The following is a 15642-nucleotide window of genomic DNA, read 5'->3' as shown; positions in this document are numbered from 1 at the left end:
TTCTCGAAAGGCACGCGGTAAAAACGAGCACTTAATTTTTTTCTGTGCGAGTCCTGATTTCTCTTATTTTATTGTGATGATCATTTCTCCCTGTGTAGGTGGGTGCCAACAGAATGTTTTCACAAACGGAGGAGAAAACTGGTGATTGAAATTTCATGAGAAGATCCCGACATAACGAAAAACGCCTTTCTTTTAATGATTGCCACTCCAATTCACGTATCATGTGTGTGATACTATCTCCCCTATTTCGCGATAATACAAAACGAGCTTGCCTTCTTTGTACTTTTTCGATGTCATCCGTCAGTCCCACCTGAGGCGGATCCCACCCCGCACAGCAATACTCCTCAATAGGGCGGACAAGCGTAGTGTAAGCAGTCTCTTTGGTAGACCTGTTGCACCTTCTAAGTGTTCTGCCAATGAATCGCAGTCTTTGGTCTGCTCTACCCACAATATTATCTGTGTGATCGTTCCAATTTAGGTTATTTGTAATTGTAATCCCTAAGTATTCAGTTGAATTTACAGCTCTCAGATTTGTGTGACTTACCGCGTAATCGAAATTTAGCTGATTTCTTTTAGTACTCATGTGAATAGCTTCAAACTTTTCCTTATTCAGGGTCATTTGCCACTTTTCGCAGCAAACAGATATCTTATCTAAATCATTTTGCAAGTCGTTTTGAACATCTGATGACTTTACAAGACGGTAAATGACAGCATCATCTGCAAACAATCTAAGACGGCTACTCAGATTGTCTCCTTTGTCATTAATATAGATCAGGAACAATAGAGGGCCTATAACTCTTCCTTGGGCAACGCCGGATATTACTTCTGTTTTACTCGATGACTTTACTACGAACTGTGACCTTTCTGACAGGAAATCACGAATGCAGTCGCACAACTGAGGCGATACTCCGTAGGCACGCAGTTTGGTTAGAAGACGCTTGTGAGGAACAGTGTCGAAAGCCTTCTGGAAATCTAAAAATATGGAATTAATTTGACATCCCCTGTCGATATCACTTATTACTTCATGAGTATAAAGAGCTAGTTGTGTTTCACGAGAACGATATTTTCTGAATCCGTGCTGACTATATGTCAATAAATCGTTTTCTTCGAGGTACTTCATAATGTTCGAATACAGTATATGTTCTAAAGCCCTACTGCAAATCTACGTTAGTGATATAGGCCTGTAATTCAGCCGATTACTCCTATTCCCCTTTTTGGGTATTGGTGTGACCTGAGCAATTTTCCAGTCTTTCGGTACGGGTCTTTCTGTGAGTAAGGTTTCCGGATCTCTCCCCGACTGCTAACGTTTGGAGCATTACGGGTAGCACCTTCCAACCAGCAAGGAATATTGACTGTCTACCAAGCCAGTTATAGAGAATTTGTACGGCGCCTTTCAGGAGGATATCCAACAACTCAGTCAATCAATGTTAAGCCGAATAACTATTTGCATAAGAGCCAGAGGTGGATCAACGCGTTATTGACTTGCTCAATTTGCGAAGCTTTTTCTCCCGATAAAAATAATCCAATTTTTCTTAAACTGACATCACTTGTATGTCTGCCAATGTACATCGCATGTATTGATATCCGTTGCCTTCGGATTATTACTTCGTGGTCCGTGGTTTTCCTATTTGCGTGTATGTGTGTGTTGTGTGTGTGTGTATGTGTGTGTGTGTGTGTGTGTGTGTGTGTTAGAATGTACTTAGATCTTGCTGTTGTGACATGGAGTAAATTTTGCTGTTTATCACGCACACTTTATTCTTTGTTTGCCGTAAGTTTAATATAAACATTAACGGCATATAGTCATTCTGCATGTCATAGCTAGTAGCAGTACAGTTCCCTGAAACTTCAAGAATGAGATTTTCACCCTGCAGCGGAGTGTGCGCTGATATGAAACTTCCTGGCAGATTAAAACTGTGTGCCGGACCGAGACTCGAACAGTACAGTTCCCTATTGTGACTCCTTTAAAATAAGCATGATAGTTTTATATTTGCATAATTCGCAGGAAATAACTCTAACTGGCATATATAAATTTCATCTAGAGGTGAACAGTTGCTCGAAATGTAAGTAAATTCGATTGACTAGACTGGCTGGCAGCATGCTAGCACTTGCCTCACGTAAATTAGTCCTGCTGTAACTGTTTATTACACTGTTTCGACATTTTTCAACACAAAAAGCGCATCTTGCTAGTATTATAGCTGTAATTACACCTTTATGATATTTCTTCATGAAAAGCAATCTTCTTGCTTCTGACATATTTGAATTTGCATCTCCATCAACAATAATCATTCACCATTTCTGTTAGTAATAATGTGTTAAAACAGAGCGAATATTTGTGGTATTCCAGTTTCATAAGAAATGACAAGTTGCCAAATGAAAGTCTGCGACCTTCGTAAATTTTAGTATAACAATTTAATATGCCATGATTGCCTAAAAATATGTAACATTCGCATTAGCGGTTTTGGCATCAATGCCTCATCTTTCATATGTATAGGGTATGACACGTTGATACTTTAAGATTTTTTTAAAACTTATGACTGTGTAACTTCAATTAATTTTAATTATTTATACTCCTGTCGGTGCTTTTAAGATACCAATTTTAGGCACTGCTTAGAACAAATATTAAGAGACATAAAGAGCTTTGCCTGTAGCCTTTCTCCTCTTCATATTTTCCTTAGAACTTTCCCACATAACCAATACACGAGTATAAATAACACAATGCAGTAGTTTAGTGCAGGTCTTTTTTTACCATGTGGCGATATCATGCACGTTGATTGACTATTTTGGACTTCGTGGTGCTAGAAACGCGCAACTGTAGTTGCTATATATCGTGAGGATACGGTCTGGTGGATTAGTGACATATAAAGGTACCAACTTCATGCCGATAATTTGAATATTACACATTTGTAGGTGATCGTGATGTAGTAAATTGTTATACGAACTCTTAAGTTCTGGACTTACTGCAAAACGTAGCAAACAGCTTTCTACGAAATTGGCGTGTCAATCACAGTTCGAAGCCTGCCACACGCGCAGTCTACAGGCTCACTCCGAAGATATTCCTGCTCTACAGACTCGAAACCGGATGCTCACAAGCCTCCTCCCCCGTGACGTCCACTTCCCCGCGGTCGATATCGAGACGATATATTGGTCTTTTCGGCCTGGTGACCTCTCTGGTAGCCTCTCCGGCCCTTTACGGATCGCCGGAGACGTGGAGGATATTTCCGCAAACTGTCGCCGCGACACGGGGTCCGGTTCGTTAGGCAGGACGGACAGCCTCTTGCGTGACCAAGGGCCGGCCAGAGGAAGCGCGGTGGTCCGGCGCGCCGGAGACGGCTAATGGCGACCGGTGGGCGGCGGCAGTCGTTATCTGCCGTGGACCGTGGGCGGCGGCCCGTGGGCGGCGGGCCCTAGGCCGCTCCCGGTCCAGCCCGGCGCCGCCGCCCTCGAACACGCGCCGCCTCTCAGCTGAGGCACCCTCAGCCCTGCGATGCGATGCGATGCGATGCGTCCCCAATGGCCACTGCCTCTCGTTTCCCCGCGAGAGCCAAATGAGTCTGACGCAACCGGCAGTTGGAGAGTGCTTAAAGTCTCGGGGAGGACCAACACAGTTCCCTAATTGAAATTCCAGGCAGCCGCCTGAGCACCAGCTCTCTCTACAAGCGAAGCCACTACTTGCGTTGAAGCAATGCGCGTGACGCGTACATGAGTTCAGACACTCAGTGCATCCGATAAATTTCTCGTGGTCGGGGTTCCCACTCAAGTAGAACTTTTTAAAGGATGTCGTATTCGCCGTTGACTGTAGAAACTGTTTACTGTGGGCATTCAATAAATTCGGTTGAAAAAATGAATATTTGTTACGGGTCGTTGTGGAATATTCCTGCTTCTGCCTCTGTAGGTTCATGAAATTCCGATATTTGGCGGCGTTATATGTAACCTTCATACGGCGTCTGTAACGGAGATGAATTCCAGGCGGTGAGCATTCATTGAGTTGAGAACTTTTAACATTACAGCTCGTCAGCAATCGTGAATAATTTAAAGATTATAAAGAATCCGCCTCGATTGCAAATAGAAACCGGATGTTGACCTAGGATTCGTCACGTATAACCACGCCTTCTTCGGAACACAGTAAAACTGTGGACCATGCCTCTTTAGGCAGTTTGTAGTTTTAGTGTGTTCCGAAGAAGGCGTGGTTATCGGCGCCGAAACCTGAGTCAACATCCGGTTTCTATTTGCAGTCGAGGCATATTCTTTATAATCATTACATTCATTAAGTTTTCCCTTTTTTGTGTGTGTGTGTGTGTGTGTGTGTGTGTGGAACACCAGAGCATCGTAGATATTCACAGGTACTTTGGAGACCTGACAGTGAACAAAAGCGCGGTGAATCCTAGGGCGGCGCGTCTGTCATCATCTCCCAAACATGCCCCATTTTCCACCTGCCGGCCGGCCGCTCACAGATTGGACTCTTGTAATATTAGGACGTGTGGACACTTTCATTCCATGCGATGGACGGATCACAGTCAAACACCTCGCTGCTCAACTGGGATGTAAGTGATAAGAGACGTAGACTGCACGACTTCTTCCCTGACATAAGGGAGAGGTTGAGAATGAGACATATCGATCCCAGGTGCGGATGGTACATTTCTCAACCGGACACGGACCTTATCCCACACACTTAAACCGCGTGAGTCTGAGGCAGACACCTACATGCACATGCGGGGAAGATAGTTCCCCAGAACACACTGTCTTTTCTGCGGGCAATACGCGAACAATAGACATACACTACACTTAGACTACACAGACACCGACGTAGATATATACACAGCAATAAGATTCGAAGAACAATGGTCACAATTAAACGCACTGACAAACAGTATTTCAAAAACAACACATGAAGAGTACATGCGGACACGACATTACAGACATGCCTATGTGCAGCGTAACAACAATCTCCAGAGGGTGAATAGCGATACCCACAGTGACAGCGAAAATAGTGACAGTGAGGAGGAACAGGAGGAGGAAGCTGAGATGTGACAGTAAATAAGCATAAGGCGCTGGCGATCTAGCCAATAAACCACCAAATGCTGTACATGGATGGGCACCTAAAGTGGTTAATACATAGGATTAGTAATAAATAGGATAAGCAACATTATTTCTCTACTAACAACCATTTGTGTGTGTGTGTGTGTGTGTGTGTGTGTGTGACTGGCGGTCAACGGCTCGAAGAAACCATTCCGAGGTATTCACCGTCAGTCACATTCGGTGATGGTGCTAAAAAATCTCTCCTCTATCCTATCTTCTTTTTATATTCTTCTTAAAAAACAACAAAATTTTATTTATATTTCAACCTTAAAATATTGTTATTTTGAAAAGTATCATTCTTTGTAAATATTGAAGGTAAAACAAAAGAAAACTGTAAAAAGGTGAAAAACGAAAATTGTAAGATGTACGACCTGTTTTACACATCAGGTAACAGGTCTATAATTTGACAATAAATAAATTTAAAAAAAATGTTCAACTGGGCGCCTCTGTAAGGTGTTTCCCCGCTTGACTCCTCGCGGCCTAACAGAAGACCATAAGGAACAATGAAAGATCACTTGTATGGAATTGCCTGCGCGTTACGAGGTTAATCGTAACAATGTTTTGTGGAACGTCGTCAAATGTTATGAAGTATTGATACTTCAGTTCCAATGGGAAACAAAACGGTCAGTCAATGCAGTACCTCTCACTCACCACCTCTCCTCCTAAGAAAAAGTTCAAAGCCGCACGCTCTGCCTGGAAAGTAACACGACAGTCTTCTTGGACTCTGAACGGATTATTTTGGATGTTCCCATAATAGTTCCACGATCAGCTCTGAAGTGTACTGTGCTATCCTCATGAAATTGAAGAAACGGCTTCGGCGTGTCCGTCGCTACAAACATTCAAAAGAACTTCTGCCTCTCCATGACAATGCAAGGCCTCTCACAAGTCTACGTATCTGGGAGGAGCCTCATCTACACCACAGCCTGGATCTCGCACCTTCTGACTCTTATGCACGAGGGTCACTCAAAACGAAATGCACACTATTTTTTAAAAATACAGGTTTCATTCTGCATGTGTGAAAGTTTTACAGTGTGTAGATACATCCTTCCCGCTTGTTTTCAAACTTAGTTCAACCTGTTCCCGTGAGTGGCGCCATCACAGCATGTCTTCAAGATGGCTGCTAGACTTGACATTCGTCAGAAGCAACGTGCTGTCATAGAATTCCTGTGCTGCGAAAAACAGACAGAGGGAAACATCCACAAGAGGTTGAAAAAGGTGTATGGATATGCTGCTGTCGATCGCAGTACAGTTAGTCGGAGGGCAAGCAGGTTACGTGATGAAAGCGGGCACGGCAATATTGAGGATTGTCCTCGTAGCGGCAGGCCTCGTACTGCACACACTCCAGACAATGTGCAGAGAGTTAACGAATGGGCGACTGCTGACAGACGCATCACAGTGAACGAATTGTCACGCTACGTTGGGATAGGGGAAGGAAGTGTTTGCAGAATGCAGAAAGTGTTGGCGTTAAAAAAGGTTTGTGCCAGGTGGGTTCCCAGGATGTTGACAGTGGCTCACAAAGAAACAAGAAAAACGGTATGCAGCGAACTTTTGGAACAGCACGAGAATGATGGAGATGAATTTCTTGGAAGAATTGTGACAGGTGATGAAACATGGCTCCATCAGTTTTCACCAGAGACGAAGAGGCAATCAATGGAGTGGCATCATGCCCAACACAAGAAAAAAAAATTCAAAACCACACCTTCCGCTGGAAAAGTTATGGCTACGGTGTTTTTCCATTACGAAGGACTCTTGCTTGTGGATATCATGCCAAGTGGAACCACCATAAATTCTGATGCATATGTGTCGACGCTGAAGAAACTTCAAGCTCGACTGGGTAGTGTTCGACCACATCGGCAAAAGCAGGACGTTCTGCTGTTGCACGACAATGCACGGCCACACGTCAGTCAAAAAAGCATGGAAGCGATCACAAAACTCGGATGGACAACTGGACAACACTGAAACACCCGCCTTACAGTCCTGACCTGGCTCGATGTGACTATCATCTCTTTGGGAAACTGAAAGACTCTCTTCTTGGAACAGGGTTTGAAGATGATGACTCCCTTGTGCACGTTGCCAAACAGTGGCTCCAACAGGTTGGTCCAGAATTTTACAGTGTGGGTATACAGGCGCTGGTTCCAAGATGGCGTGAGGCAGTCGAGAGGGATGGCAACTATGTGGAGAAATGAAAATATTGTTCCTAAAGGCTGTATCTACACACTGCAAAACTTTCAAATATGTAGAATAAGAGATGGATTTTAAAAAAAGTTGTTTGCATTTTTTCGGAGTGACCCTCGTATTTGGTTCACACACTCCGCGGGAAGCAGTTCATGGGTGATAGGGGGGTTACTGATGCAGCGAGACGTTGGCTCTGAAGTCGACCATTAGAGTGGCACCATGCGGGCATACAGACCTTCCCAGGAAGGCTGCGTAAGGCCGTCGCATTGAACGCAGATTATGCTGAAAAATAGGGTTTTTTAGCGAAATAAAATGAAATGATGGTATGGCATTTATTGGCCGGGATATCCCTTCGGCGCTCGGCCGCCGTATAGCAGGTCTTTTTAGTTGATGCCACTTCGGCGACTTGCGTGTCAACGATGATGAAGGACACGCAACACCCAGTACCCTGCCGCGAATCGAACCTGGGCCTCCTTGTGTAGTAGGAGTTGCGAATAATGTGGGTACTGGTATCGTGAATGAAACCATCCTGCCGTCAGAAAAAATGTGCTGCGTTACTGATTGAACGCACCTCATATTTCACAATCGTAATTTCGGCCTCTGGGCTATTTTCAAGTGGTACTGCAAAAAGCTACAACAATGCAAAAATCATGCACTGAGTGTATACCCAAAACCGCACAAACGTGAGATGTAAACTATAGTTGTTGTTCTTGTGGTCTTCAGTCCAGACACTGGTTTGATGCAACTCTCCATGCTACTCTATCCTGTGCAAGCTTCTTCTTCTCCCAGTACATACTGTAACCTATATCCTTCTGAATCTGTTTAGTGTATTCATCTCTTGGTCTCCCTCTACGACTTTCATCCTACACGCTGCCCTCCAGTAATAAATTGGCGATCCCTTCATGCCTCAGAATATGCCCTACCAACCGATCCCTTCTTCTAGTCAAGTTCTGCCACAAATTTCTCTTCTCTCCAATTCTATTCAATACCTCCTGTTTAGTTATGTGATCTACCCATCTACTCTTCAGCATTCTTCTGTAGCACCACATTTCGAAAGCTTCTATTCTCTTCTCGTCCAAATTATTTATCGTCCATGTTTCACTTCCATACATGGCTACGCTCCATACAAATACATTCAGAAGCGACTTCCTGACACTAAAATCAATACTCGATGTTAACAAATTTCTCTTCTTCAGAAACGCTTTCGTTGCCATTGCCAGTCTACATTTTATATCCTCTCTACTTCGACCATCATAGTTATTTTGCTCCCCAAATAGCAAAACTCATTTACTATTTTAAGCGTCCCATTTCCTAATCTAATTCCCGCGGCATCACCCGATTTAATTCGACTACATTCCATTATCCTCGTTTTGCTTTTGTTGGTGTTCATCTTATATCCTCCTTTCAAGATCATGTCCATTCCGTTCAGCTGCTCTTCCAAGTCCTTTGCTATCTCTGACAGAATTACAATGTCATCGACGAACCTCAAACTTTTTATTTCTTCTTAGTGGATTTTAATTCCTACTCCGAACTTTTCTTTTGTTTCCTTTACAGCTTCCTCAGTATACAGATTGAATAACATCGGGGATAGACTACAACCCTGTCTCACTCCCTTCCCAACCACTGCTTCCCTTTCATGCCCCTAGACTCTTATAATTGCCATCTGGTTTCTGTACTAACTGTAAATAGCATTTTGCTCCCTGTATTTTACCCCTGCCACCTTCACAATTTGAAAGAGTGTATTCCAGTCAACATTGTCAAAAGCTTTCTCTAAGTCTACAAATACTAGAAACGTAGGTTTGCCTTTCCTTAATCTAAGATAAGTCCTAGAGTCAGTATTGCCTCCCGTCTTCCAACATTTCTACGGAATCCAAACTGATCTTCCCCGAGGTCGGCCTCTACCAATTTTTCCATTCGTCTGTAAAGAATTCGTGTTAGTATTTTGCAGCCGTAGCTTATTAAACTGATAATTTGGTAATTTTCACATCTGTCAACTTTAGTACATTATAAAAATGTTGGAAATAATACATCACTTACATTTTCCTTCAGCAATTTTCGACTTGAATATTCTCCAACACGTACACAGGTCATCATCAAAGCTAAGCCTTTCACTGGAGAAATACAGTAAGGAATATATTTCTGTATTTATAGCCAAATAGAGCGGTGACTAAGTGTTGGTACAAGGTCTCTTTCTAAATAGAAGCCTTGTTAAAATGTGGGAGTGGTAACAGATAAAAAACGCTCTACAGTTATTCCTAGAGTCTCAAGCTCAGAGTTTCTCACATTGGTTAATTTCATAATCTCACTACTATAAATTTTTCCGTGTATCTGCTCAAACACCTTACAGTGACGCACTTGGCTATGGCGAGTGTTCTGCGTTCTACTGCGTAATATTTCCTCCACTGATTTGGCACAGCGTGAAACAATTGACAATATTTGGTTTCTTTCTTTACATTAAATTCTCTTAGGGATAGCAGCAGACTCTAACACCCTTGTACGTTTCGCAACAAAGGGCACATCTCTTATGGTTAAACCGATGGACGCCCCACAGTCACAGCAGGCGTTCCGCTGGGAAGCAGTAAGGAGGACGTATCTGTCCGCCACCGCTGGTCGGTGAGCCGGGAGACTTGGAAGAGTCCGGCTATTCCTTTCACTTACTGCTGGAACACCGAAGCGAGAGGAACAGCTAGCCCTGGAGGCGCAGCTTTCAGCCCCGAGCCGGACATACCAACTAGTAACAAGCCTTACAAAAGTCTCTGAACCCCATCAGTCATCAGCTGCCACTAAAATACCTAAATGCTGTAGAGGCTCGTATCACTACCCATCAAAGACAAAAATGTGGAACAAATTCCGTCTCCCTTCTAATTTCCAATAAAATTCCTCTACCGCTTACTGAGTGTAGCAAGATATTTCATACAGCCTACTATGTACGTGTACACTACTGGACACTAAAATTGCTACACCACGAAGGTGACGTGCTACAGACGCGAAATTTAACCGACAGCAAGAAGATGCTGTGATATGCCAATGATTACCTTTTCAGAGCATTCACACAAGGTTGGCGCCGGTGGCGACACCTACAACATGCTGACATGAGGAAAGTTTCCAACCGATTTCTCATACACAAACAGCAGTTGACCGGCGTTGCCTGTCGAAACGTTGTTGTGATGCCTCGTGTAAGGAGGAGAAATGCTTATCATCACGTTTCCGACTTTGATAAAGGTCGGATTGTAGCCTATCGCGATTGCGGTTTATCGTATAGCGACATTGCTGCTCGAGTTGGTCGAGATCTAATGAATATGGAATTGGTGGGTTCAGGATGGTAATACGGAACGCCGTGCTGGATCCCAACGGCCTCGTATCACTAGTAGTCCAGATGACAGGCATCTTATTCGCATGGCTCTAACGATACATTTCAGATGTGTTACGACCCGTGGCTCTACCCTTCATTCGATCCCTGCGAAACCCTACATTTCAGCAGCATAATGCACGACCGCATGTTGCAGGTCCTGTATGGGCCTTTCTGGATACAGAAAATGTTCGACTGCTGCCCTGGCCAGCACATTCTCCAGATCTTTCACCAATTGAAAACGTCTGGTCAATGGTGGCCGAGCAACTGGCTCGTCACAATACGCCAGTCACTACTCTTGATGAACTGTGGTATCGAGTTGAAGCTGCATGGGCAGCTGTACCTGTACACGCCATCCAAGCTCTGTTTGACTCGATGCCCAGGCGTATCAAGGCCGTGATTACTGCCAGAGGTGGTTGCTCTGGGTACTGATTTCTCAGGATCTATGCACCCAAATTGCGTGAAAATGTAAGTACATGTCAGTTCTAGTATAATATATTTGTCCAATGAATACCCGTTTATTATTTGCATTTCTTCTTGGTGTAGCAATTTTAATGGCCAGTAGTGTAAAAATCTTAGAAACGGCATACCCTAAAACGTGAAGCTCCTGCGTAATTCATTTTTAATTTTACGACTGGTTTCGGTAAGAGATCATTTTTAGTACAAATTTCTGTTATTAGCAGGTGTTACACCCACAAATATTACAAAAAGGGATGTAAGCATGTGCCGGCCGAAGTGGCCGTGCGGTTAAAGGCGCTGCAGTCCGGAACCGCAAGACCGCTACGGTCGCAGGTTCGAATCCTGCCTCGGGCATGGATGTTTGTGATGTCCTTAGGTTAGTTAGGTTTAACTAGTTCTAAGTTCTAGGGGACTAATGACCTCAGCAGTTGAGTCCCATAGTGCTCAGAGCCATTTGAACCATTTTTTTGTAAGCATGTGTGTGTATGCGTGTATGTTCCACATCTCCTCTTAAGAGTGGACCGACTTCAAGCAAACTTGGTATACATATCTCTTATCCCCCGGCAACAATTTTTTATCGGGTAAGAACCATATACCACCAAAGTTCAGGAGACATGAAGTCGTAAGTAATTAGACGAGAGAAAAGCTGCCGCATCATCTTTGACGTTTAAATTTATTACTTCTCTGTTACTAACTCTATTCGCAATAAATTTCCTGACAGTATTCGCCTACGCCTCTAAATTGAATTAAAAAATTATATCATGGTACGAAACATATTTCAAGAGATATGACGTTATAAACACTGAGATGCGTGAAACAATGCTGCATTCTGCGTGTCGTTTAAAGTTATTACTTCCATGCGGAACACATTTTGCAGACAGCATCCACGTCTGCCGCTGAAGGTACCTGCACAAATACGCTGACAGGAAGAAATCGCAACACCAAAATAAAAGTAGTTCATGTAGAGTAATGAAATTTGGGCAATAAAATTTCTCTAGCTGGGATATTTAAGTGACTGATATTGCAAGACCACAGGATAATGTAAGCCCGAGATAAGCCACTGCATATCTGAAATGTTGGTACTTTAATAAGTGGTGTAACAGCCAGAATGTTGAATGCAAGCATCCAGATGTACATGTATTGTGTCGCACAAGTGGCGGATGTCAGTTTTTGGGATGGAGTTCCATGCCCGTTTCTCCTGATCGGTCAATACAGGGATGATTTATGCTCTTCGTGGGTGACGCTAGAGTTGTTCAATATGGAAATGCCGTGTGGCTAGGGCCTCCCATTGGGTAGACCGTTCGCCTGGTGCCAGTCTTTCGAGTGGACGCCACTTCGGCAACTAGCGTGTCGATGGGGATGAAATGATGATGATAAGGACAACACAACACCCAGTCTCTGAGCGGAGAAAATCTCCGACACAGCCGGGAATCGAAGCCCGGCCGTTAGATATGACATTCCGTCGCACTGACCACTCAGCTACCAGGGGCGGACGACTTGTTCAATGATGTGCCATATGTTCTCGATTGGAGACAGATCAATGTGATCGAGCAGGCCAAGGCAGCATATCGAGAGCCTGTAGAACGTGTTGAATTACAACAACGGTATGTGGGCGACCGTTATCCCGTTGGAAAACATCCCCTGAAATACTGTACACGAATGACAGCACAACAGGTCGAATCAGCAGATAGACGTACAAACTTGCAGTCATGGTGAGTGGCATAACCACGAGAGAGCTTCTGCTGTCATACGAAATCGCACGCCTGATCGTAACTTCAGGTCTAGGCCCAGTGTGGCAGGCACGTAGACAGTTTGATGCAGGCCCTCAGCTGGGTACCTTAACCGACACACGCCCATCACTGTCACTGAGATAGAACCAGCTTTCATCAGAAAACTCAACAGACCTCCACCCCCCCCCCCTCCAGTGAGCTCTAGCTTGACATCATTGAAGTCCCAAATGGCGATGGTTTGGGGTCAGTGGAATACACAGTACCGTCCGTCTCCCTCAGATCAGTCCTTCAAGTAACCAATTTTTGACAGTTATTTGAGTCACTGTGGAGCCAACAGCTGCTCACGATGCTGCTGCAGATGCAGTACGATGCGCCAGGGCCATCGCCGCACACGATGATCTTCCGTCCCGGTAGTGCCAAGTGGCCTATCGGAGCCCGATCTTCTTTCGGCCGTACTTTCTATTGATCACAATTGACAGCAATCATGTGCAATGTCTACATTCCTACACGTTTTTCTGCACAATCGGAGATGGACCATGCAGCTTGTCGTTGCCCTCTTACACGACCTGATAATCGAGACGCCTTAAGGCATCATCTCACCCCGTCCAATCTGAAAGGTAACTCTCACGACCGTTACAGAGTGTATTTAAAGCATACCTTGACTTTCCTCCTCATAGTGGCGCTACGCGACTGGCGCGAAATCTGAATAGACGTTATCTTTTACATACAGGAACACGCATACCAATTTTCGTTTATGTCACATAACTCCCTATGGTGACGCGATTTTTTTCCATTAGTGTATATGAAGGGCTTATTTCAATAGTGGTGCAAGTCCATTTTTGTTCATTCTGAGATACAGAGTCTTAAAGTTAAATGAGCGCTCAAAAATCTGCAGTTGAGATACCAGAAATATTCACGTATATATCAAGTGTATATATACATGGTGCTCCATTGATCGTGACCGGGCCAGCTATCTCACGAAATGAGCGTCAAAGGAAAAAAACTACATCATCCCAGCGTCCGGACCATTCGCCGGATAGTTACGTTATTTAAGGAAACAGGAAGTGTTCAGCCACATGTGAAACGTCAACCACGACCTGCAACGAATGATGATGCCCAAGTAGGTGTTTTAGCTGCTGCCGCGGCTAATCCGTACGTCAGTAGCAGACAAATTGCGCGAGTCGGGTATCTCAAATACATCGGTGTTGAGAATGCTACATCAACATCGATTGCACCCGTACCATATTTCTATGCACGAGGAATTGCATGGCGACGACTTTGAACGTCGTGTACAGTTCTGCCACTGGGCACAAGAGAAATTACGGGACGATGACAGATTTTTTGCACACGTTCTATTTAGCGACGAAGCGTCATTCACCACCAGCGGTAACGTAAACCGGTATAATATGCACTATTGGGCAACGGAAAATCCACGATGGCTGCGACAAGTGGAACATCAGCGACCTTGGCGGGTTAATGTATGGCGCGGCATTATGGGAGGAAGGATAATTGGCACCCATTTTATCGATGGCAATCTAAATGGTGCAATGTATGCTGATTTTCTATATAATGTTCTACCGATGTTACTACAGGATGTTTAACTGCATGACAGAATGGCGACGTAGTTCGAACATGATGGATGTCCGGCACATAGCTCGCGTGTGGTTGAAGCGGTATTGAATAGCATATTTCATGACAGGTGGATTGGTCGTCGAAGCACGATACCATGGCCCGCACGTTCACCGGATCTGACGTCCCCGGATTTCTTTCTGTGGGTAAAGTTGAAGGATATTTGCTAGCGTGATCCACCGACAACGCCTGACAACATGCGTCAGCGTATTGTCAATGCATCTGCGAACATTACGGAAGGCGACCTACTCGCTGTTGAGAGGAATGTCTTTACACGTATTGCCAAATGCATTGATGTTGACGGACATCATTTTGAGCATTTATTGCATTAATGTGGAATGTTCAGGTAATCACGCATAACAGCATGCGTTCTCAGAAATGGTAAGTTCACTAAGGTACATGTATCACATTGGAACAACCGAAACAAAATGTTCAAACATACTTACGTTCTGTATTTTAATTTTAAAAAATCTACCTATTACCAACTGTTCGTCTAAAATTGTGAGCCATATGTTTGTGACTATTACAACGCACATCTATCACAAAGCGAAGAAAGTGGTCCAACAAAAACATTCATATTTCTTTACATACTACATGAATATGTAATAAAAAATGGGGGTTCCTATTTTAAAAATCCCAGTTGATATCCGTTTGACCTATGACAGCGCCATTTAGCGTGCCAACCATAGTTCCATCTGGTTTCCCCCTTCAAGCTAGAAAAGTTTTGTTCTTTGTAGTTTTTTCCTTTGACGCTTATTTTGTAAGATATTTGGTTCGGTCACGATCAATGTACCACCCTGTATATATATATACACTTGATATATGATTGAATATTTCTGGTATCTCAACTCCAGATGTTTCAGCGCTCATTTAACTTTAGGACTCTGTATCTCAGAATGAACAAAAATGGACTTGTACCACTATTGAAATAAGCCCTTCATATAATTGTGCGATACACAGTTCATGAGATACGAATTCTTGAACATTGAGATGTGTGAACAAATGCCTCATAATGCATGAAATTTTAAAACATTTATTCCTTACCACTAAGACACTCCTACAATCGAGTCAACTTACGGAAATCCATGACACCTGGCGGAGCTTTTGAGAGCTCTTAATTGCGAAGCATAAATAGCTTTAGGCGAAAAGAATAGCCGTTTATAAAGCCATGTACGGACAAAATCGCATTTCAGACACTCGAAGTAACGGCGCCCAGCGTACTGC

The 15642-nt window shown here is 43.8% G+C and overlaps 1 protein-coding gene across 1 annotated transcript in view; it reads right to left on the bottom strand.

Moving 5' to 3' along the window:
• Positions 1-3253: 3253 nt before the first annotated feature.
• LOC126263239 (ESX-1 secretion-associated protein EspK-like) overlaps positions 3254-15642 on the bottom strand; it is a 98351-nt gene continuing 85962 nt past the window's right edge. Inside the window, exon 3 of the mRNA XM_049960323.1 lies at positions 3254-3479. Within this exon, the coding sequence (XP_049816280.1) occupies positions 3254-3479 (226 nt within the window). The remainder of the gene's footprint in view (positions 3480-15642) is intronic.

Source organism: Schistocerca nitens, chromosome 6 (assembly GCF_023898315.1).
Source record: "Schistocerca nitens isolate TAMUIC-IGC-003100 chromosome 6, iqSchNite1.1, whole genome shotgun sequence".
Classification (NCBI taxonomy): domain Eukaryota; kingdom Metazoa; phylum Arthropoda; class Insecta; order Orthoptera; family Acrididae; genus Schistocerca; species Schistocerca nitens.
This window is presented reverse-complemented; position numbering and strand designations above follow the sequence as displayed.